This window comes from Oncorhynchus mykiss, chromosome 13, assembly GCF_057628025.1.
Source record: "Oncorhynchus mykiss isolate SJ-2025 chromosome 13, ASM5762802v1, whole genome shotgun sequence".
NCBI lineage: Eukaryota > Metazoa > Chordata > Actinopteri > Salmoniformes > Salmonidae > Oncorhynchus > Oncorhynchus mykiss.
In genome coordinates this window covers 45,564,594-45,589,115 of record NC_143034.1, presented here as the reverse complement: position 1 = coordinate 45,589,115, position 24,522 = coordinate 45,564,594, and the positions used below count along the sequence as shown (strand labels likewise).

The 24,522-nt window shown below is 44.4% G+C and overlaps 3 protein-coding genes across 6 annotated transcripts in view; all 3 read left to right on the top strand.

Moving 5' to 3' along the window:
* Positions 1–1,489: 1,489 nt before the first annotated feature.
* Positions 1,490–7,848, top strand: LOC110486230 (methyltransferase 2A, methylcytidine). Its single transcript, XM_021557673.3, has 9 exons — positions 1,490–1,748; positions 2,262–2,350; positions 5,447–5,721; positions 5,940–5,989; positions 6,189–6,249; positions 6,330–6,469; positions 6,585–6,691; positions 6,876–6,941; positions 7,299–7,848. Exons 1-9 carry the CDS (start codon positions 1,594–1,596, stop codon positions 7,460–7,462), a joined length of 1,107 nt encoding a protein of 368 aa, XP_021413348.1. The 5' UTR covers positions 1,490–1,593; the 3' UTR covers positions 7,463–7,848.
* Positions 7,849–8,243: 395 nt separating this feature from the next.
* LOC110486229 (serine/threonine-protein kinase tousled-like 2) lies at positions 8,244–19,696 on the top strand. Of its 4 annotated transcripts, none has more exons than XM_090196313.1 (21): positions 8,244–8,555; positions 9,732–9,814; positions 11,707–11,778; positions 11,890–11,959; positions 12,090–12,136; positions 12,227–12,328; positions 12,514–12,615; positions 12,766–12,858; positions 13,068–13,178; positions 13,303–13,439; positions 13,572–13,724; positions 13,810–13,876; positions 13,986–14,083; positions 14,166–14,247; positions 14,503–14,594; positions 14,711–14,800; positions 15,112–15,281; positions 17,696–17,834; positions 17,937–18,048; positions 18,180–18,287; positions 18,480–19,696. In XM_090196313.1, exons 2-21 carry the CDS (start codon positions 9,734–9,736, stop codon positions 18,651–18,653), a joined length of 2,100 nt encoding a protein of 699 aa, XP_090052439.1. In that variant the 5' UTR covers positions 8,244–8,555; positions 9,732–9,733; the 3' UTR covers positions 18,654–19,696. The 4 variants fall into 4 exon arrangements, with proteins under 4 accessions (XP_090052439.1, XP_021413346.3, XP_090052441.1 ...); XM_021557671.3 differs by having other exon boundaries at positions 8,244–8,617; XM_090196315.1 differs by lacking the exon at positions 12,227–12,328.
* A 2,785-nt stretch (positions 19,697–22,481) lies between these two features.
* Positions 22,482–24,522, top strand: part of LOC110485159 (C-type mannose receptor 2) — a 46,400-nt gene continuing 44,359 nt past the window's right edge. The window contains exon 1 of the mRNA XM_036940933.2: positions 22,482–22,964. Within this exon, the coding sequence (XP_036796828.1) occupies positions 22,847–22,964 (118 nt within the window). The 5' untranslated portion in view covers positions 22,482–22,846. The remainder of the gene's footprint in view (positions 22,965–24,522) is intronic.

The window sequence follows — 24,522 nt, the reverse complement described above, 5'->3', positions numbered from 1 at the left end:
TTCAGTCTCTCGGTCCCAGCTTTGATGCACCTGTGCTGACCTCGCCTTCTGGATGATAGCGGGGTGAACAGGCAGTGGCTCGGGTGGTTGTTGTCCTTGATGATCTTTATGGCCTTCCTGTGACATCGGGTGGTGTAGGTGTCCTGGAGGGCAGGTAGTTTGCCCCCGGTGATGCGTTGTACAGACCTCACTACCCTCTGGAGAGCCTTACGGTTGTGGGCGGAGCAGTTGCCGTACCAGGCGGTGATATTGTGCATCTGTAGAAGTTTGTGAGTGCTTTTGGTGACAAGCCAAATTTCTTCAGCCTCCCGAGGTTGAAGAGGCGCTGCTGCGCCTTCTTCACGATGCTGTCTGTGTGGGTGGACCAATTCAGTTTGTCTGTGATGTGTACGCCGAGGAACTTAAAACTTACTACCCTCTCCACTACTGTTCCATCGATGTGGATAAGGGGGGTGTTCCTAATTCAATGTTTCCTCAAATCATTTTATTATATTTATTTTTGATACCTAAAAGGGGTCCTTAAATTCTACATCAGATAGCTAAATTATCCTTGGTATGACCATCTTAAAACAATTCCATATGTTAGCTGAGTAGAGGAACATCCCCAGGATTTCCAGAGGGGCAGGTGCAAAGTCTTATTTTTCTTCTAAAGGATTTGGTTGGCGGAGCGCATCCAATTTTTATGGGCATAAACCACCACCTACTGTACTGGTGTGTGAGGCCATTCACGGCAGTAATACAAAATTGGGAAAAAGGAAATTTACCCTGCCAACTATTAGCCCTCTCTCTCTCTAAAAAAAACAAACACTACCCCATTCCACTTTTTAACCCTGTCTAATCCTGCTCCTGTCCAACGGTCGGAGAGAAGAGAACACTACCACTCAACACCACCTGTAAAACCACATTCCTTCATCTCATGCCCTCCTGCACACTTCTCACATCTAGGAATCTCCCCTCCTACATACTGCTGCAACATACCCAGAAGCTTGACATCTAAAACAGTGTAGTATTTTCAGGAACAAAATCTCTCCCGGGATACCTTACACTTCCTAACTTGACCTTGTCGGGCAAAGACTCTACTCAGCAGGACAGACAATGTCTTCTCCACGCCAACCTCCCTCACCACACCGCTGCCCTCTACACTCAGCTTCTTCTCGGTGGTCATCACCGCACCTGCCACCACAATGAATTGACCCTCACTTTCCTACTCTAGCTCTTCCAAAAGTTCTGTGCAAATCTCAAATCATTACCCCCTCTAAACATAATCCCCTTTTTCCCTTATCCACCATCTTCTCCTTCGCCAGATCTTCCAGAAGGTTTGTGCAATCCCACACTCCATATTTATTCATACGCTGCACTTTTTTCCTTGCCCGCCATCATCTTTCATCCTACCTCCATTCATCCCCACGCGGGGATCTCACCAGCAGCCACGTTCTCGATCATAATGCCAAATGTAGGGCTATGGCGCGCTCAACTGGTGTAACAGAGTACTCACAGGCAATGCTGATTTACGGACTATAGTGGGATATCTCGTTGACAATGTAGTCTTTGCTTCAACTTCTATGGACATTCCTTCCGGTGCGTCAATTCAACATGGCAGCGCCCGTTACTGTGGGAGGGATCGTGGAGCAAAACATCACTGAAACGGAACAAATATTACCAGAATCCACATCTGGAGAACTGAAAAGACCTCAGTTCGGAACCCGTTTCCTGACAGACCCACGTCAAGTTTTTCAACATAACGCATGGTTCGTATTTGAGCATGCATACTACTGGTGGTAGTACACACATGAATAGCCCTTGATCATGACTCTCAGTTCCATTACATTACACAAGAGTCATTGGATGAAGTTGTCTTTTGTACATGTGTATTTTGTTTAGAGCCCCACGGCTTGGTCTGAACATAAACATGCATCGCTTGCGGTACGGCTTTGGAAGCATAAAGACCTTACATTTCATATCAGCGAGAAATCAGAACAATATTAAATTGATACACAGCTTTTTATATAGGGCTAGGGTTCCCACACGGCCATATTTCCATGTTACAGCGCCTGTTTGGCAAAACAGATTAACTATCTACGTCTTCTATCACCTTTTTGTACATTTGCTTTTCAACAGAACATGTAAGGTCCTTGGACTGTAAGGAGTAACTTTAGGCTTCATTCGTCTATTATTGGGCTAACATATGGACAGAACAGAACTAGGCATGAGGTAGTCTTCCTCTTGGTTTCTAGTGGTGTTGGTGTCCCATTCACTTTCAGGGACAATGTGGAGTGGACAGAGGAGCAAGAGGCAGCTGCCAAGAAGAAGGTCCAGGAAAACAGTCAGCCCCTCCCTCAAGAGAAGCAAGGTTGGTTCTGAACCAGAATCTGGACTTACTTTAAGCCGAGAAGCATCCATTCACCAGCTTTTCAAGCTTAATAATGTGAAAATACATGTGGAATTTACCAAAGACAGGAGTTTCACTGAGCAACTATCATCATTGCTGCCATCCCAGACAGTATGTACTTCCAAAAAAAGTCTAAATAAAATTGACATGCATCTGAAAAAAAAACTACCTCATTACTGCCATCAGAGATCTGTATATAATGTCTCGACTGACTGATCCACAAATGACATAAGTAACGACCCATTATTATTTGAAGATCAGTCAGTCAGTCACAATTTACCCATGATACATTGCAGTTTAAATGCTCTCGAACATGGCCAATGCCTTTTCTGGAAATAATCTAAATCTACCTCTTCTGCACCTTCTGCAATATTAGTAACATAATTCAAATACACTAAAGAAAACCTTGAAATATGCAATCACTAAAAACGTACCCTATATTGTCTACTTAATCTATTATTGCATTTCGTGTAGCATGGGTGAAACAACAGATTATGAGGTTCATACACTGTTGTAGGTGATCAAATCAATTCCCTTTCCTGCTGCTGGATCAGCCAATCTGTGCGTGGCATCAAAGAGGAAGAGGCGAAGCGAGAGGTTTCACTTTCGCCAAAATCAGTCCAAATATAAGCCCAATACGTTTCTATGGGCTTATTTTGGACCTAAGCTTGTCTACTGTTTTCCCGGCTTTGGGACAACAACTCCCATTGTTAGGGCGGAGACATGAGCGTCATGTACACATCTCTGGTGGCAGTAATGAGGTGGATTTGGCACATGAGCACTTGCTCAAAAACAAGGTTATTTCCATATAAGGTGTTTTTTCAGTTGTTTGTCACTTTTTATTTAGACAATTTCTGGGTAGGGCAGTAATGACGATAGCTGCTCAGTGAAACTCCTTTCTTTGGTAAGTACCAAATGTATATTGACATTAGAAGGGATACTTTGGGATTTTGGCAATGACATCTCTTTATCTACTTCCCCAGAGTCAAATGAACTAATGAATACCATGTATATGTCTCTGCATCCATTGTGAATGAAGTTAGAGAGAGTTTTGCGAGCCAATGCTAACTAGCGTAAGCACCATGACTGGAAGTCTATGGTATCTACTAGCATGCTAGCGGTTACCAAAGAATTATAGTCATTGCGCAAACGCTAGTTATCAACTTCCTTCAAACTGCACTCAGAGACATAAAAATGGTATCCAAGAGTGCATCTGACTCTGGGAAAGTAGATCCTGAAGTATCCCTTTAAGCTTAAAAAGCTGCTGAATGGCTGCTTAAAGGAGAATATCTTGTGTAAGCCCAAATGTTAGTTCAGGTTGGTTCATTGCACCCCGTTAATCCTTGAGAGCAGGTGGGTGGTGTTGAGGGGTGGGTGTTTTCCAATTGTGGGAACAGTTTCACCAACTGAGAGTATGGTATCAATTATTTCAGCGCTAGACGCTGATAATAAGTGATAAAACAAACAACCATACATAGGCCTGCTAGATACATACTTTTGTATATATAGTGTATGTGGACACCCCTTCAAATTAGTGGATTTGGCTATTTCAGCCACATCCGTTGCTGACAGGTGTATAAAATCGAGCACACCGCCATGCAATCTCCATAGACAAACATTGGCAGTAGAATGGCCATACTGAAGAGCTCAGTGACTTTCAATGTGGCACCTTTCCAACAAGTCAGTTCGTCAAATTCCTGCCCTGCTAGAGCTGCCCTGGTCAACTGTAAGTGCTTTTATTGTGAAGTGGAAACGTCTAGGAGCAACAACAGCTCAGCCGCAAAGTGATAGACCACACAAGCTCACAGAACTGGACCGCTGAGTACTGAAGTGTCGTCCGGGTTAGAGGAGAGTTTGGCCGGTCGGGATGTCCTTGTCCCATCGTGCTCATGCGGCTCCTTGTGGCGGGCCAGTTGCATGCATGCTGACTTCGGTCACCAGCTCTACGGTGTTTCCTCCGACACATTGGTGTGGCTGGCTTCCGGGTTAATCGAGCAGTGTGTCAAGAAGCAGTGCAGCTTGGCGGGGTCGTGTTTCGGGGAGGACGCACAGCTTTTGACCTTCGCCTCTCCCGAGTCCGTACGGGAGTTGCAACGATGGGACAAGACTGACTACCAATTGGATATCACAAAATTGGGGAGAAAAAAAAATATATAACCTCTCTTCGGTTGCAACACTCACTACCGAGTTCCAAACTGCCTCTGGAAGCAATTTCGGCACAATAACTGTTTGTCAGGAGCTTCATGAAATGGGTTTCCATGGCCTAGCAACCGCACAGATCACTGTGCAATGCCAAGCGTTGGCTGGAGTGGTGGAAAGCTCCCTGGTATTGGACTCTGGAGCAGTGGAAATGCATTCGCTGGAGTGAAGAATCATGCTTCACCATCTGGCAGTCCGACGGACTAATCTGGGTATGGCGGATGCCAGAAGAATGCTACCTTCCCGAAAGCATAGTGCCAACTGTAAAGTTTGGTGGAAGAGGAATAATGGTCTGGAGCTGTTTCTCATGGTTCAGGCTAGGAGCCTTAATTCTAGTGAAGGAAAATCATAAATGCTACAGCATACAATTACATTCTAGATGATTCTGTGCTTCCAACTTTGTGGCAACAGTTTGGGGAAGGCCCTTTCCTGTTTTAGCATGACAATGCCCCATGCACAAAGTGAGGTCCATACAGAAATGGTTTGTCAAGATCGGTGTGGAAAAACTTGACTGGCCTGCACAGAGCCCTGACCTCAACCCTATCGAACACCTGTGGGATGAATTGGAATGCTGACTGCGAGCCAGGTCTAATCGCCTGACCTCACTATTGCTCTTGTGGCTGAATGGAAGAAAGTCCACGCAGCAATGTTCCAACATCTAGTGGAAAGCCTCCTCAGAAGAGTGGAGGCTTTTATAGCAGCAAAGCTGGGAACCAACTCCATATTAATGCAGATGGTTTTGGAACGAGATGTTCAACGAGCAGGTGTCCACATACTTTTTGTCATGTAGTGTTAGTACCAGAACAAGATATAGTATATGTAGTAGTCAATTTGCATCTCTTCCACTCATTTCAACAGAGGACTTTGACTGCCGGGCGAACGAGTACTGGAATGAATTCTACACCATCCATGAGAATCGCTTCTTCAAAGACCGCCACTGGCTCTTCACAGAGTTCCCTGAGCTGGCCCCACAGTGTCGCCTCAACCGGGACTCCTGTATTGGGGACGATAGAGCTGAGGACAGTGAACCACATGGTCTCGAACAGAGCCAGGGCCAAAGCAGTGAAGTCACCGTACTGGCCCATGTAGATGGTGACTACCCTGGATCCAGTGCCATGTATCGCATACTGGAGGTGAGGAATATTGTATCATAGTATGACTGCAGTATATGTTAGCTTGAGTGCCAGTCTGTGTTATGCCAACTCATTGTCACTCATCGTAATGTCAGACATGTTTGCCGTGAGAATGAGCAATAGAGTTGGCAAGAGCACAAACAGATATGGGTCCAGCTAAGTATATGTGGCACTCAGGCATAAAGTAGGCTAACCTATGTCCTTGTTTGATTCAATAGGTTGGCTGTGGTGTTGGAAACACTGTCTTTCCCATTCTGAAGACCAACAAGTGAGTGGTGGTTGGGACCACATGTATTGAGCAGTCCCATTATGCAGTATGCAGCCTGATCAGTTTGACGTTTTATACTAGCTACTACCCTCTTCGTGTGCACATGCTGTATATCTGCTATTCAGATCTCAATATGTATTAGATGCAACCCTGTTCGCACCTCCATGTTCCATGACCCTGTCTTCTTTGTGTGGGACAGTGACCCTGGACTCTTTGTCTACTGCTGTGATTTCTCCAGCACCGCTGTAGAGCTGGTCAAGGTGAGATGGAGAAATGCTTGATAGATGGTGTCATTAGTTGGCTGATAAATGGATTCATTCATCTCGCCTTTCACCACCAGGCTAATTCAGAGTATGACCCCGGGCGCTGCTATGCCTTTGTTCATGACCTGGGTGATGAGGGCGCTATTTACCCTGTCCCAGAGGCCAGCCTGGATGTTATAGTGCTCATCTTCGTGCTCTCAGCCCTGCATCCGGACAAGTAAGACGCCCCTGTGTGACGTGTGTGTTTGAGTGTGGCAACAAGCAAGTGTGGGTGCGTGTGTGCGATAGGGAAAATTGAAGTGCAATCAAATCAAAAAAACATTCTCTGTCAGGATGCAGGCCTCCATCAGCAGACTGGCTCGGCTGCTGAAGCCTGGAGGAGTGCTGCTGCTCAGGGACTATGGGCGCTATGACATGGCACAGCTACGCTTCAAGAAAGGTTAGTTACCATAGGCACTCATGCGTGGTACTGTGTGGAATCGAATCAGATTATATTGGTCACATACACATATTTAGCAGATGTTAGCGTAATGCTTGTGTGTATCGAAATGCTTGTAAATTGTGATTAGCAATATGTACATGTTCTGGGGAAAATATTGAATTATTGAATGTTCCTTTTTCAGGAAGGTGCTTGTCAGATAACTTTTATGTCCGGGGTGATGGAACACGAGTCTATTTCTTCACTCAAGGTAATAAATAAATCCAATCAAAAGGCTAGTATGTACTGCTTTTTAACAGTGGTAATTTGCAAGTCTGTTTAAAAAAATAATAATTTAAGTATATATTTTTATCTAAGCACCTGGGGGAACCCAGAGCTGTGCAGACAAATGGCTGAGGGAACCCAATAGCAAAGCATGACTAATGCTTTACACACACACACATCACCCCTCAATCCATCTCCATAGTGTCCATCATTACAATGGTCTCATGGAGGTATCCCAATTCTATCCCTCCCTCCCAGGGGCTGCAGTCCCACATCTACCTCAGACACTAGACCCTTTCTGGTTTTTTTTTGTGTATAATATCTCCGTGACATCTCTCTCCAGATGAGCTACATGACTACTTCAGTGAAGCGGGTCTGGAGAAGGTCCAGAACATGGTGGACCGGCGGCTGCAGGTGAACAGAGGCAAGCAGCTGACCATGTACCGTGTCTGGATCCAATGCAAGTACCGCAAGCCTCATACCCAACCACCAGAGACACAGGAGTGAGCCAGGAACAGCAGAGAGAACACTATGTGGCTTATCATTGAACGTTTCAGTGTCTGAGGTAGATGTGGGACTGCAACCCCTGGGAGGGATGGATAGAGTTGGAGATGGATTGAGGGGTGATGTGTGTGTGTAAAGCATTAGACATGTTTTTCTATTGGGTTCCCTCAGCCATTTGTCTTCACAGCCCTGGCTCAGAAATGGCATATAGAAAAGGATGATGAGCTAATGAAACCTGAAAAAAGGTCTGGAAACCCAATGTTCTAATGTTTACATTCAACAGACTGTTTGCCATTTTTCATTGTTTTAGATTAATTGTGATGTACGAGTTAAAAACAATTTTTTACATTAACACTTTCAAGATGATTAAAAAACTATGTGTAAACCCATCATTGTCACATGATTCCTTTCAGATAATTGCCTTCACTTCACATTTCAAAAGATGATTGCGTTTCTGTCTCCCTGAAAAGTTATGGCCAGTTTTAGATTGCATGTAGCTAGTTTGTAAATCAATTTCAATTGGTCTACAGTCGGTTTTGGGGGAAGGCGTGGTTGGGGTGAAGGTGGAAAGCCAAATTTGAACAATATCACGAGAATAAAGGAGATTTACCGATTATTGTTTATATTAGCAAAAAAAATGAGACCGAACCAATCCAGATTAAATTGAAATGATCCGAATAACACAATTTCCGTAACAGATTGTTTGCTAGGGCGAGGAAGGTGAAGCCAGACACCAACTTTGTTCTGATTGAGTACAGAATTAGACCGAACATATCAGATCGGAGGACAACATTATAACACAAAATAGCCACATTGTTGGAGCATATTCGCGATGAAAAGGGCAAGTGATGGTCATTGTTCGGGATAAAATACCCCGAAAGAGGCATGGTACGGCCCTTGATGAAAGGAATGTGAACCTGGGGATACCGGTGTAGGGAGTGCGGAAAGGCTGGTTTGGGATACCCCGGGACTTCTAGGCGGAGAAGGGAACTATCCGTCGTTATTGGGGGGCCAAGCAGACGCTCGTCTCCTAACGGGTAACAAATCAACACCGAAGAACGGGGATTTGGATGAGGCCTCGTTTGACAGTGTCGAGGTAGGGAGACAAGAATCGTGGACATATAAAGATTGGACCCGTGGAAAATATAATTACAACAGGTAACCTTGGTCGAGTTGTATTAATGTTTTATTTCTCACATAACTTTGGGTTGGGACATAATATTCCTGAAAAACAGCAGTTTTCATGTAGCTAACGCTAGCTAGCTAACCTTACATGTTAGTCGGAAATTTGCCATATCGCTATCCATCACCCATAGCCCAGTAACGTTAGTTATCTATTCCCCTTTTTGAATTGACAATTTTGCAAGTAGTTATAATTTGGAAATATAAAATGCTGTTTTTTTTTGTTACCTATCAGACATATTTGCCAACGAAGTGACCAACTTGCTAGTTAATAGTTAGCTGCACCAGGTGGCTAACGTCGGACGTTAGCTGGCTACTGTAGTTAACTAGCTAGCCAACAAGCGTTTAGCAACAAAAACATGTTTGGAATGCCATTACCAACAGGGCAGCCATTCCCATAGACTAGCCAAGGGGGGAACCTGAATTATTGACACATGTCAACTAATGTAATGAACACATGATCATGAGTCATGGCAATGTTTATCTATCATGTTACTCTCATTGTTAGTATTTTGTCACCTGCAAGTGGATGATGGCAAGCTGCCTGTACTCTTTGATCAGCTAGCTAGTTAGTTATCTATCTAGTTGATTTGATATACTATTAACAAGTTGGTTGGTCGGACGTTAGCTGGCTACTGTAGTTAACTAGCTAGGCAACGAAGCTATGTGGCAAAATGACTCCATCAGATTCACTAATCTTATCACGATACTGTAATCACAGTTTTGAAACCATATTTGCTGAAATGTCCCTTGTCAGCACAGGAGTATGTTCAGCTCTTGCCTGTTTAGTCTCTGCTTCATCTCTTGTTGTTGATCAAGTTCTGCATTGGAATCAGTGGTGGTGACTTGATTTAAAAAAAACAGGTGTGTCTGAGGTTATCCGTGAGTCAGTTTCCACGAATTTATAGTTGCATGCATCAACACATTCATCTATAGGCAACCCTGAACTGGTTGTGTCACTAAATCCTCAAGCTGTTGTCAGAGGATTTCCAGCCCCTTGTATTCTTACTCTGTATGACGTTCGTCTGTGCTATGGAAAGTAAACAGATCTGATATCAAATTGTGTGTTTCTTGCTCATTGTCCCTGCAGCCATGATGGAAGAATTGCACAGCCTGGACCCGCGACGCCAGGAGCTGCTGGAGGCTCGCTTCACTGGGGTCGGCGTGGCTAAGGTCTGTGTTACTACACTATATCATTGGAGATGAGAGAGGCCTATATAGGGTCTTGCTCTTTCCCGCTCCACCCTTTCTACTAATGTAGGACTGACAACAGGATCTCAGTAGTGAACTTTTATTTCAGGACCATATCTGTCTGTCTTTGTCTCTCTCTCACCCCTTCTCTTTGTTTCTCCCTTTCTTTGTTTGATTCTCTATTTCTGGTTGAGCTTGGTCAGGGACAGGAGAGCCCCCTCCGTCTCTCTCTCTCTTGAGAATGTAGAGCTGTGTGTCTGTGTTTGTTGGCTGGTGTGGTATAGTATCCTCTCCTACTGGCTCATGATGTGGTGGCTGCATATGCAAGTGCGGAGGGCTGCCAAGAAGGGAACGGGCAGGAGGGGGAAGGGCAGGAATGCCTGTCACTCTCATACGCGTAGAAACCCTGACCAGATGTTATGGCAGTAGCGCTCTGGCTTTTGATTAGAGGTCCTGCCTGGTGGTGCTGAGGTAGACTCCATCTTAGAGATCTGCCTTTGTGGGAAGTGATTCGGAGCCCAGAGAGTGAATGAGAGCCAGGACTGGGCTCTATGCCAGCCGTAGGCAGAACTGAGCCCAGAGCATGGTGCTGTCACAGAGAAAATGGCGGCTCCCGCTAAAGCGTCACGCCACGGCCAAACCCGTCTGACCAGGTTCTGTCTGACAGAGTTGCAGTGTGTGGAAAGACGGGGGGGGGGGAGAGAGAGAGAGAAATGAAGTATTAGCCTAGAGAGAGATGAGACGTATAGCCTGCTCTGGTGTTATAGGTCTGAAAGCCCCAGGATGTGGTGGGGGCAGCTCAACTTGTCTCTCGACCTTGAACAGCCCTGTAGCTCTGCTCCCTATCAGTCATCCTGAGCTGCCTTATAAGCGTTGTGGGCGCGGCTTAAATCGGTACAGAATTGGCAGCTGAGAGAAATGTGCTGTTTTTCAGCTAATTTCCTGCAATTCTATACATTTTTCCATGGAGCTGAAATAATTCTGCAGTGTGAAAGCAAATTCCCTGCAATTCTAAGCATTTCTGTGTTCTTATGCTTAAACATTAGAACATAACCTATGGGGACCCCAATCGGGGCCCCTTGGCATGTACCCTGCATGCCACGTCAGTAATCCAGCCATTCCAAAAATAGTATTAAATAAGTCGTTTAGCTAGTTTTTATTTTGGGGATTTCTAGTTCTCAAAGATTATATAACAATATATAGGTCCATTTATATTTTCTACATTCTGTCCATCCTTAAAATGTATTTCATTTCGTAGCGCTACTGCTAAGTGAATACAAGGGAAACACTGAAAGCCCTCCAATACCTTATCTGAGTAGTAGGATTTTAAAATTGTTTGAACAAGGCTGGAGAGAATGAGGATGAAATAATGAAAGGCGAGAGTGTGAGGGAGAAAAAGATTGAGAGACCTACTCCCACCTGCATTAGTTATGTCTGATGTTCAGCAATTTCAGGTTCAATTTAGTTAGAGGGAGCAGCATTATGTGTCCAGAATGACTAAGTATATTTCTCTGATATGGCAGAGTCTGGTGAATTCAAAAGTGAGTCATTTGAGTGACAGGCATCACCTAGGCAACAGACATTTAGAATTGATAGGGTAGGTACACAGTGTGGAGACGAATGGTGATGATATTAGCTCAACCCTATTCCTCTCCGACTCTCTTCTGCTCTCTCTTTCTCTCAAAAACAATCACTCACCTTATCTGTTCACCAGAGAGTAGACATGGGGAGAAACAGTCAGAAACGGTCAGTCATCCCTCCCTTCCACACCCCTGGTTTAACTGTGAATTAAGTTTAGTCCCTCCCAGCCCTTGGCAGATCCTTCCACTCTTTGTCTGACGTGTAATTGTGTGGGTTTGTTTGTTTTTGAACAGGGTTCAGGCCACAATGAGTCGTCCAATCAGAGCCTGTGCAGCGTGGGCTCTCTCAGTGACAAAGAGCTGGAGGTCAGTGTCCCACAGCAGTGGCGCCATAAATCTTTTCACTCTTGTTATATGATATTTTATGCATCTTCCACTGTCTTAAAGTACAATGTGTTTCTCCTACTCGTTTTCCAGACCCCAGAGAAAAAGCCCAACGACCAGAGAACGAGGAAGAGGAAAGCAGAGCCGTACGATGGCAGCCAAGGTGAGATGTCGGTCTCCCTTCCTCCGTGATCTCTCTCATTCACCTCAGTCGTGCCTTGCCGGCGGCCATTTTGTTGTCAGAATATATCAACGGCACACAGATTTTCTGCCTTTTTTTTTCTCTTCTCCAGGGAAAGGAGGAGGAGGAAGAGGACAGAAAATTAGTGATTATTTTGAGGTGAGTGTGCAAGACGCACTTTTTGGCAAGACTCCTCCATAGCTTTGAATTCCTTCGCTCTTCTTCTGACTTTTCCATTAAATCTGTCAGTTTGCGGGTGGTAGCGGTCCTGGTACTAGTCCTGCCAGGAGTCTTCCTCCAGTTGTCCGCTCCTCCCCACAACATCACTCCCTCTCCAACCCCCCAGGCACGGTGAGCATGCTCCCTCACTTCTCCTTTCTTTTTCCGCCTCCCTTTTCACCGTGCCCCCCCCCCCCCCCCCCCCCCCCTCCTAACAAACCCATCGTGTCCTTCAAACTGACCTGAATGCAAAGCATAATGTTACTGTGGTCCATGACATGATGTTAGTGGTATGTGTGGATGTCTTTGTATCCCAGATGCAGCAGGGCAGCCCGTCCTCTATGGGTTCAGCCAACACAGAGCACTCATCCTGTTCCCTAAAGCCTGTTTCCCTCTACATGAACCACAAAGCCACACAGGTAGCTGTTACCTTACACCATCTGTACACACACACACACACAGAGCACTGGTGATATCTGTAATAACTCCTGTATTATGACACGTCTCCTTGTCTCTAATGACTGTTCGACTTCGTCTCTCTTTCTCATCCTCTGGTTCTCCTCCTGCAGTCTGACCTGACAGTAGAGAAGCTAACTGCTATGGAGAACAACAAAAACTCTGACCTGGAGAAGAAGGAGGGGAGGATAGATGACTTGCTGCGGGTGGGAACACATCTGCCATCAACACGCCCTTGTTTTCCCATTCTGTCTTCTAATGGAATATAGCATGTTGTGGGCCTCGTCATGAGACGGCATTATGCTCCAGACATGGAAACGGATCTCTTCAGAAACTACTAACTGACATTTTAAAACAGCTTTGTTTAATTTAAAAGGACTATTAATTAATGGGATTTTGACCCGTTCTGTTTCAGGCGAACTGTGACCTTCGAAGGCAGTTGGACGAGCAGCAGAGGATGCTGGAGAGGTACAAAGAACGCTTGAACAAATGCGTGACCATGAGCAAGAAGCTGCTGATTGAGAAAGTGAGTTCTCCCGCTGTCCCTACAACAGGCTTGGGAGTCTAGAATACCGTCACCCATGTCTATTTTCTTGACCAAGGACTAGCTATCCCCAGGTATAATGTGTATGTGTCTTCTCTCCCCCCAGTCGAAGCAGGAGAAGATGGCATGTCGTGACAAGAGCATGCAGGACCGTCTTCGTCTGGGTCACTTCACCACCGTCCGACATGGTGCCTCATTCACAGAACAGTGGACCGACGGATATGCCTTTCAGAACCTTATCAAGTAAGGGTCACTCAAAAGCCTCTCTCACTCTACATCTCATACTCCTCTCTACCCTCCTCTGTTGTTTTTAATCTTTCTCTCATACCAGCACTGACCCTCCCAGTCACCTGTCTGTCTGTGTCTCGTCTCTAGGCAACAGGAGAGGATCAACTCCCAGCGAGAGGACATAGAGAGACAGAGGAAGGCCCTGGCCAAGAGGAAACCGCCCTCAATGGCCCAAACCCCGCCCCTTAGCCTGGAGCAGAACAAACGCAAGAGCAAGGCCAACGGAGCCGAGAGCGACGCGTACGTTACCCCGCCTCTTCCCCTCTCTGTATAAATGCATACAGGTTTGGTTCTGTTTATGATGGTGAGTTTCTTCTTCTTCCAGGTTATCACAGGCCGAGTATCACGAGCAAGAGGAGATTTTCAAACTAAGACTGGGCCATCTCAAGAAGGTGGTGTGCTGTTTACCTGCAATGTTTATATATTTTGTGTATATAGTTTGTGTACTGTTAATCTGTTGGTTCCTGTAAAAGTTGCTAATAAGCTTGCCGTGTATTGCAGGAAGAGGCAGAGATCCAGGCTGAGTTGGAGAGGTTAGAGCGAGTACGGAACCTGCACATCCGCGAGCTCAAGAGGATCCACAACGAGGATAACTCCACGTACGTGCTCTCTACCAGTGTTCTCTTATTAGTGTTCTCTCTGTTTGACTTTTAATTGGAATATGTCTGATTTCCGCAACAGGTTCAAAGACCACCCTACGCTAAACGACCGGTACCTACTGCTCTACTTACTAGGCCGAGGTGGCTTCAGTGAAGTTTACAAGGTGAGGGCACTCATTGGAACGGACCTTTTTGTCATCATGGTCAAATGCATAGTTGTATACCCATTGAACTAAGTACAGCGACTACATGGTCTAAAGGATTTCTCATAATGATGAACTTTTGATGTTCACCTGAATCCATTTTTTAAAGTCTGTGCCAAGGTTTCATATTGGTGCCAGGTTTCGCTCGGATATGATAAAGAATAATGGATGTGATGGAAAGATTTATTTGTAATTGATGTGTCTCACGTTTTGAAGGCCTTTGACCTAACGGAGCAGAGATACGTCGCAGTCAAAATCCACCAGTTGAACAAGAACTGGAGGGACGAGAAGAAAGAAAACTACCATAAGTGAGTTCCCTTTTTCTTATCATAGACAGACACCTTTTTTTTTTCTCAGAGTGATAACGGGTAACAAAAGCACTTTGGTTTTAACATTGGAGTTTTTAACGTGGTCTCTGTTTCAGACACGCATGTCGAGAGTATAGAATCCACAAGGAGCTGGACCACCCACGGATAGTCAAACTCTACGACTACTTTTCACTCGACACAGACTCGTAAGTCGGGGGGTGGTGTGTGGTGTGTTTCTAGTTCCAGTGTTATTTTTTTCCTTTCAACTCTGTATACTACTGTTTTGAAACAGTACCTCACAGTCGGTTCCCTTGTCTCTCGTTGTGGAACAGGCTCTGTACGGTTCTAAACTAAGACAGTGCAATCGGCTGTGTGGTACTGTCATTGTTCTAGGTTCTGTGCGTTTCTAGCGCTTAACAGTACCACATCCTCTCTCTCTGGTTATGTCCCAGGGTCTGTACGGTTCGTGACTAAAACACTACCTCACCGTGGGTTCCTCTGTCTCGTTGTGTTCCAGGTTCTGTACGGTTTTAGAGTACTGTGAAGGGAACGACCTGGACTTCTACCTGAAGCAGCACAAGCTGATGTCGGAGAAGGAGGGCCGCTCCATCATCATGCAGATGGTCAACGCCCTCAAGTACCTCAACGAGATCCGCCCACCCATCATCCACTACGACCTTAAACCTGGTGGGTACACACAGCAACGGATCGCACGGACACTAGCATGGCAGCAGTTACACTGCAATATTAGTACCAGGTCAACACTGATGCCATCACTTAGAGTACCAGTCAAAAGTTTGTACACACCTACTCATTCCAGGGTTTGTCTTTATTTGTACTATTTTCTACATTGTAGAATAATAGTGACGACATCAAAACAATGAAATAACACATATGGAATCATGTTGTAACCAAAAAAGTGTTAAACAAATTCTTCAAAGTAGCCACCCTTTGCCTCGATGACAGCTTTGCACTTTCCTGGCATTCTCTCAACCAGCTTAATCTGGAATGCTTTTCCAACAGTCTTGAAGGAGTTCCCACATATGCTGAGCACTTGTTGGCTGCTTTTCCTTCACTCTGCGGTCCAACTCATCCCAAACCATCTCAATTGGGTTGAGGTCGGTTGATTGTGGAGGTCAGGTCATCTGATGCAGCACTCCATCACTCTCCTTATTGGTCAAATAGCCATTACAGCCTCGAGGTGTATTGGGTCATTGTCCTGTTGAAAAACAGATGCTAGTACCACTAAGCGCAAACCAGATGGAATGGCGTATCGCTGCAAAAGGCTGTGACAGCCATGCTGTTTAAGTGTGCCTTGAATTATAAATAAATCACAGACAGTGTCACCAGCAAAAAAACATCACACCTCCTACTCCATGCTTCATGGTGGGAACCACACATGCGGAGATCATCCATTCACCTACTCTGCATCTCACCAAGACAACGCGGTCAGAACCAAAGATCTCAAATTTGGCGTCATCAGACCAAAAGGACAGATTTCCACCGGTCTAATGTCCATTGCTCGTGTTTCTTGTCCCAAGAAAGTCTCTTCTTATTATTGACATCCTTTAGTAGTGGTTTCTTTGCAGCAATTTGACCACGAAGGCCTGATTCACGCAGTCTTCTGTCAACAGTTGATGTTGAGATGTGTCTGTAGCAGAGGTAACTCTGGTTCTTCCTTTCCTGTGGTGGTCCTCATGAGAGCCAGTTTCATCATAGCGCTTGATGGTTTTTGCGACTGCACTTGAAGAAACGTTCAAGTTCTTGAAATGTTCCGGATTGACTGACCTCCATGTAATGATGGACTGTTGTTTCTCTTTGCTTATTTGAGCTGTTTTTGCCATAAAATGGACTTGGTCTTTTACCAAATAGATCTGCTGTATACCACCTCTACCTTGTCACAACACAACTGATTGGCTCAAACGCATTAAGAAGGAAAGAAATTCCACAAATTATCTTTTTAATAAGGCACACCTGTTATTTGAAATGCATTCCAGGTGACTACCTCATGAAGCTGGTTGAGAGAATGCCAAGAGTGTGCCCAGCTGTCATCAAGGCAAAGGGTGGCTAATTTGAAGAATCTCAAATATAAAATGTGTTTTTGATTTGTTTTTTGGTTAATACATGATTCCATATGTGTTCTTTCATAGTTGTGATGTCTTCACTATTATTCTACAGTGTAGAAAATCACATCCATACATCTTGAACATTCTATCGTTGCCCGACATCAAACTTGTCATTGTTGTAATGATATGCAGCCTGGTGGTCCAAATAGCATAACTGGTGTATTTTAACACCGATTAACCCATCCGTTAATTCGATATATGTTAATCTAGCAAGCCAGACAACTAAAAGCAACTTTAGAAACAATGTTTTGGTTAGTTTCTAGCGTGTTAGAAGGTAGGCAGTTCAAATAATGAGCATAGCTGACATCTTTTTAGGGAAAGGGGGATACCTAGTTAGTTGTACAACTGAATGCATTCAACTGAAATGTGTCTTCCACATTTAACCCAACCCCTCTGAATCAGAGAGGTGGGCTGCCGTAATCGACATCCACGTCTTCGGTATTTGGGGAACAGTGGGTTAACTGCCTTGCTCAGGGGCAGAACGACAGGTTTTTACCTTGTCAGCTCAGGGATTCAATCCAGCAACCTTTTGGTTACTGGCCCAACGCTCTAACCACTAGACTACCTTTTTTAGTACATTTTTATTAATTATTACAGGAAAGTAAACTCACAACAAGAGAATTTTTCAAGGTAAAGGCAAGCTAATTACAGAAAATAGCTTACGGTTGCGAGCGTGACGTATTAAATGCAGGGCACTCTACTGGATATTTTTTTTTTCACTTGTCTCGTTGCTGTCGCAGTCAGGTAACCATGACAACACTTTTTTTTAATCGGTCTGCGACAAGGAAACTGAAAGTCTCAGTGACCGTCTCTATAGACATTCCACCGGAGTATAAATGAAAAGTTGTTTGGCCCAGCGAAACTTGTCATATTCGAATTGTCTACAGACACGTCGTTAGACCAATTTATAAACCAGACTTGACCACATATTACTGAGGAATGTTCATTATGACCTCTGACTTGTCTTTTCCTCAGGCAACATCCTCCTGGTGAATGGCACAGCTTGTGGGGAGATCAAGATCACCGACTTCGGCCTGTCCAAGATCATGGACGACGACAGCTACAACTCAGTGGACGGGATGGAGCTGACCTCGCAGGGTGCAGGGACCTACTGGTGAGGCTTCGCACAAACTACAACAATAGAATGACTATCTTGTTTTGGATGATTTGTTATTGTGGAAAGAGTGTTTCTCTAATAAATGATCTTCCCTTGCAGGTACCTTCCCCCAGAATGCTTTGTGGTGGGTAAAGAGCCTCCTAAAATCTCCAACAAGGTGGACGTGTGGTCAGTGGGAGTCATCTTCTACCAGGCTCTGTATGGACGCAAGGTAATGCAAGCACGCACACACTACTAACTACTCTCAGAATTGTATTCATACTCTTTATATTCAATTTAAGAGATGAGGATGTTTTGTGTTGCTAACTTTTGCCTTTTTTCTTTCTTTGTCTTCCCCTCCAGCCCTTTGGCCATAACCAGTCTCAACAGGACATCCTGCAGGAGAACACCATACTGAAGGCAACAGAGGTGCAGTTTCCCCCCAAACCAGTAGTCACCCCAGAAGCTAAGGTACTGCTTGTTTTTTCTGTCTGTCCTTCCCTCACCTTTCTGTCATTTGTTAGTCCATTCCTTAAAATCATCCTCACCTGGTGTTGTTTCTCCAGCCCTCTTTCACTTTACACATTCATCCCTTTCTGCTCTGTACACAAACTCTTCCCATGTCACAACGTCTCTAAATGTCCCCTCCTTATCTCTCTCCAGGCCTTTATAAGGCGCTGTCTGGTCTACCGGAAGGAAGACCGTATCGATGTGCACCAGCTAGCCAGTGACCCCTTCCTCATGCCTCACATCCGCAAGTCGGTGGCCACGTCCGGGGCCTCTGGCACGGCTATACCTTCCACCTCCAGCTCCTCCAACAGCAGCGCCTCAAACTGAGCCCTCACTATCTATCTCACTACGAACGACTGACCTGAGTGGAAGGTGGAGGTGGGGGTGGCTGCCTGATTCAGCCCCCTCACCACTTACCATCCTGCTATGTCCTGCCATGGGCTCAGCACCCCAGGGAAACCTCTGGGGTGCAGGCAGGGAGAGCGCGAGTAATCATGGGTGAGGTGGAGGGGTTGGGTAATCAGTGTTCCAATTGCAACTTGGAGCCCTCCATCTCCCATGTTCACCCATCCAGCTTCCCTGTCTCTCCTTCCCCTGAGGGGCGGTGTTGTTCTGGGGGTCAAAGCCCTAGGGTCCCCCCACAGTGGGGGGGGCATGGCACTGAGCTGATGAGAAATGGGAAAATTCAACAATTTTAAGATGAAAAGAATGGAACCGGGCTGCATTAGTTTTGAGAAATGGGACTGTTTTCCATCTCACACACACCATGCCTCGGAGTTGTCCCAGATGCTCTGGGTTCTCCTTTGATAAATGCTTTGGTTGTCATCCAACTCCCTCCCCTGACTGACAGTACCAGTCTAGCCTGCCTTTAGACTGGACCTGTACAAGACCTATGGAGTTCATTAATTTAAGCCACTCTCCTGGGTCCAGGTAGTTTTTGAATGGAGGCATACCCCACCCTCCCCCCTCCGTGTGTTTTAAATCCTGTGACCAAAGCTTAAGACTTCCAGATGGTGGCACTGTTCCGCTGCAGTTTTTATATTGGTTCTAGTTGTGTTACATGATATATGACGTGGAAAACGAATGAATGGTCCCTTTTTTAAGAATTGTTACTTTTACATTTTCCCAATTCGAAGGGGGAAAAAAAAGCAATTGGTGGTTTTTAAATTTGTTTTATTTAGTTTTTTGCCCTGTTCTCTTTTTAGTAATTTCCCCTTCATGAAAACACATATTTATTTAGGTCTGTTTTATTGAATTTTTTGCCAATAAAATGCAAGGGACTGGTTTACTCATTGTATTGTACTGTACTGTTGGGAGGAGATTGGGCCTTAGCGGAGAATTGCATAACCCATTAAATACTATTGGTTAAACTGTGCGATCTGAGTGTATTGGGGGGGGGTTGGTTCTGGTTGGGTTGTTTACGCTCAGAAGGCTCGGTAAGCTCATTTCTCTACATCAACAACACAAAAGCACACTTGTGTAATATTTATTATCTGTAACCTGGAATTTCCAGGGGGAAAAGGAAACCGGGAAGACCCAGGAACAGCTGGAGAAGGTCTATCGAGGAAGAACTAAAATAATCAAGAACATCTTTGAAAGGGAGACAGGTAGTCCAGTGGTTAAGAGCTTTGGGCCAGTAACCGAAAGGTCGCTGGTTTGAATCCCAGAGCTGACTACAGTTGAAGTCGGAAGTTTACATACACCTTAGCCAAATACATTTAAACTCAGTTTTTCACAATTCCTGACATTTAATGCTAGTAGTCATTCGCTGTCTTATGTCAGTTAGAATCACCACTTTATTTTAAGAATGTGAAATGTCAGAATAATAGAGAGAATGATTTATTTCAGCTTTTATTTCTTTCATCACATTCCCAGTGGGTCAGAAGTTTACATACACTCAATTAGTAGTTGGTAGCATTGCCTTTAAATTAAATGTTTTACCCAAGTTAAACAGGTAGCCTTCCACAAGCTTCCCACAATAAGTTGGGTGAATTTTGGCCCATTCCATCTGACAGAGCTGGTGTAACTGAGTCAGGTTTGTAGGCCTCTTGCTTGCACACACTTTTTCAGTTCAGCCCACACATTTTCTATAGGCTTGAGGTCAGGGCTTTGTGATGGCCACTCCAATACCTTGACTTTGTTGTCCTTAAGCCATTTCTCCACAACATTGGAAGTATGCTTGGGGTCATTGTCCATTTGGAAGACCCATTTGCGACCAAGCTTTAACTTCCTGACTGTTGTCTTGATGTTGCTACAATATATCCTCATAGTTTTCCTCCCTCATGATGCCATCTATTTTGTAAAGTGCACCCACAATCTGATGCTGCCACCCCCGTGCTTCACGGTTGGGATGGTGTTCTTCACCTTGCAAGCCTCTTCCTTTTTCCTCCAAACATAATGGTCATTATGGCCAAACAGTTCTATTTTTGTTTCATCAGACCAGAGGACATTTCTCCAAACAGTATGATATTTGTCCCCATGTGCAGTTGCAAACCGTAGTCTGACTTTTTTTATGGAGGTTTTGGAGCAGTGGCTTCTTCCTTGCTGAGCGGCCTTTCAGGTTATGTCGATATAGGACTCGTTTTACTGTGGACATAGATACTTTTGTACCTGTTTCCTCCAGCATCTTCACAAGGTAAAGGACGTTCATGTTGTTCTGGGATTGATTTGCAATTTTCGCACCAAAGTACTTTCATCTCTAGGAGACTGAGCGGTATGACGGCTGCGTGGTCACATGGTGTTTATGCTTACGCACTATTGTTTGTACAGATGAACGTGGCACCTTCAGGCGTTTGAAAATTGCTCCCAAGGATGAACCACACGTGTGGAGGTCTACAATTTTCTTTCTGAGGTCTTGGCTGATTTCTTTGGATTTTCCCATAATGTCAAGCAATGAGGCACTCAGTTTGAAGGTAGGCCTTGAAATACATCCACAGGTACACCTACAATTGATTCAAATGATGTCAATTAGCCTATCAGAAGCTTCTAAAGCCATGACATTTTCTAGAATTTTCCAAGCTGTTTAAAGGCACAGTCAAATTAGTGTATGTAAACTTCTGACCCACTGGAATTGTGATACAGTGAATTATAAGTGAAATAATCTGTAAATAATTGTTGGAAAAATTACTTGTGTCATGCACAAAGTCTGCTAAATGACAAAAATATTAAATTAATATAACGAAGTGGGAGAAACCAAACCTGATGGAAAAGTCTGAATGACCTAGAGACGGGTTGGCTGACAACGTCAGGAGAATGTGGGCACATCGATGAGGAAGAAGGCCATGTGGTGGTATGATTAAAATAGCTAACAACCATGTGGGGAATCGTAGGTGGCTAGTTTCATCTCATTGATACTGTATTGAGGTGTTTTGACTCATGTCTATGCTAATATGGCTCAAATTCACTAGCTAACCAACAACTGTAATGATGTATTTGAGAAACAAGTGCTCCTTGTGCAAATGTATTTGTTTTCAATAAACATTTTGAGACTAAATATAGTTTACATGTCAACAATCTAAACCAACACTGTATGTTTTGCCCCATTTTTTCTTATGTGTTTTGATGCTAAACAACCAACCCGTCTATGCTCCCCAGGGCTTCTCAAAGTGGGGTCCACGGTCTGTTCTCAACATCTCTCTTTCTATACACTGTATATATACACTGTATGTTAAACTGAGTTTCCCAACAGATTGACATGGGATTGTTTCCACTCTCCTTCCACCACTACCAATCCCCAACACGGAATCATTCCAGGGGTGAATAAAGAGACTGATTCACGAGGAAGGGACAGCAATACTGTGATAATCAAATCATCCAGAATACTTTCTTCACAACGGTGGAGGCCAAGAAGCCATCACTTTAGTATTTTTTAAAACATATTTATGAGTTAGCTTTGTAAAAAGTGTTTCTTGTTGCAATCTCACTTGGATGATCTGTGTGCTTAACTGTCACCCCACTGCTGATTTGGGGAATGATTCTATGAGCCAGAATCTAGTAAAATAAAACATTTCTGTTTTCAATCTTTACTGTAGTTTTAAATAAGCTAAATCGAGTGTATAATATATATATTTTTATATATATATATATTATATTTGTAATGCCAATACCTTATTTTGAAGGAAACAAATGGGCCTAGGGTAGCTAGGCTACATATTCGCAGCATGTAGCGTATCACAAGCAGGGATGTTGTTACAATGTAACAGCGGGGCAGATCTCAAGAAGATGCAAGGTAACAATGTTGCAAGTCTGAGATTCTGAGATACAATGTCGCATATCTGCAACACAATGTGTCTAGTTTGTGCACAACTGTGTATGCATGTGAGGCGGGCTAGAGTATGGTGACGCTGACACAACGCGTCTGCTAACTTCACTTTTAACGACGCACTAAAAAGACACAGAGCCCACTCTACTCCTCCTCTCTTCTGCACCCCATCATACTCACCACCACTCTACCCATCCGTGCCGAAAGGAAAGCTTTCAAAAAATTGCTCCGATTTACAATTGGCTGAGCAATAGCGGGCATGCCACGCTGCGACCGAAACAAGGATTCGAGGAGAACATGGAAAAAATGCCTTCACTTTTACAAATGCACTTTATATTTATTCATCTTTAGTCTGGAACTAAACAGCAGCGTTTCAGGTAAGAACAATATGTTGCTGTCGAATGCTTCTCGGCTTTTCATTCAAGAGTCGCACTCTCTTTGTTATGGCACACGTTTGAATATCCACCTAAAGCTTATTTAGCTTTTTTTTGTTTTTGGGTTGGAGACCTGGTGGGATTTTACTGGTACTTTTTAAATCTGAAATTCACTGATGCATTGGAATGCCACGACAGTCCGAATTCTAAGTGGAACCAGATGTGTGTGTGTCTGTGTGTCTGGGGGGGGGGGGTCTTTGGAAACTTAAAATGCCATTCATGTCCTACACCTCCGTGCACCTTACTCTGTAAGCTGGTATGGGACTGCCCCGCAGGCAGATGTGACCCTTACATCCTGTTATACAATTATGTCCATCTCTTCTCAGTCCCCTTTTTAGTCTTTCTCACTACTGTGTAGGCCTATTGCCACGACAGTGACCTCTCGCTTTTGAACACTGACCTGCCTTACTCCTAGGCATGCTATGGGTCGATTTGTAGAGATTCAATCTAGGTTTAAAAAAAAGCTATATTACATTAATGAAGACGGATAACACTAGGCTATAACAGTTAATTCGAGAAATACCACACTGCCACTCTGAAATGAAGACAAAGTAGGCCCAGCAACCAACTCGACAGTGTCGACAACTTTTCGAGGTGGGCCTAACTAAAAACTGAAATCCTCAATTCCTCCCAAGTGGAAACAGAACTTAAACTTACTTGGCCGACCCTAGATCACAAATCCAGAGGGAATTGAACTTTCAACAAGATCTATTCAGTTCTTTGATATGGGGGTCTACACCGGAATACACATGGTGTGTTATGGGGTCAGAATTAGTTCAGTTGGTACAAGGGAGAGGAAACAGTGTCAACAAAGCTGAGTAGGATGATTCAAGGTGATGACATAAATAATACAGTGTAATTCACCGGGTTCTGGTTATTGCTGTGTTATTACAGTCATTGTTTTTGTTTTCTGTGTGATTTCTCTGAGGAAAGCACAGTTGCGTCATCTCAACACAATGTCATGTAAGGGTCAGATATACTGTTGTGTCTAACTGTTACACCTGCAGTGCAGATGTTACTGGGTTTGTTTGCCAACTGCAAAGGCAAGGCAGATCTCTCATTCACAAGCTTTCGTTCTTGTTTTCCACCATTTCTATGTATTCTGTCTTTTAGACACTTATTCACAACCTGAGGTCTACCTGAGTGTACAGGTCTCAGAACAATCCCTCTATCCTGGGGCTCGGTCTTACCTTTAGGATCATGGAGGAATTTCAGGTCCCACCTCTGTGTCTTTGGACTCGAGCTGTACAGAAAGCAGGAAGCCAACAGCCTGATCATCCCTTAACAAATCCCCCCAACCACCCACTAAAGGGCTGATCAGCCCCTAACAAATCCCACCCATTCACTGCTGCTTCTCCTCCCCTCCCACTGAGATGTTTCCTGGGTGGGGGCCTACCCCTGCTGTGTCAGAGGCTGGCCTGGACTGTCATAAAATAAATAAAAACAAACATACTAACAGGCTGGAATGTCCTGTCAATTTGTTGGTTGCTGTTTTTACTGA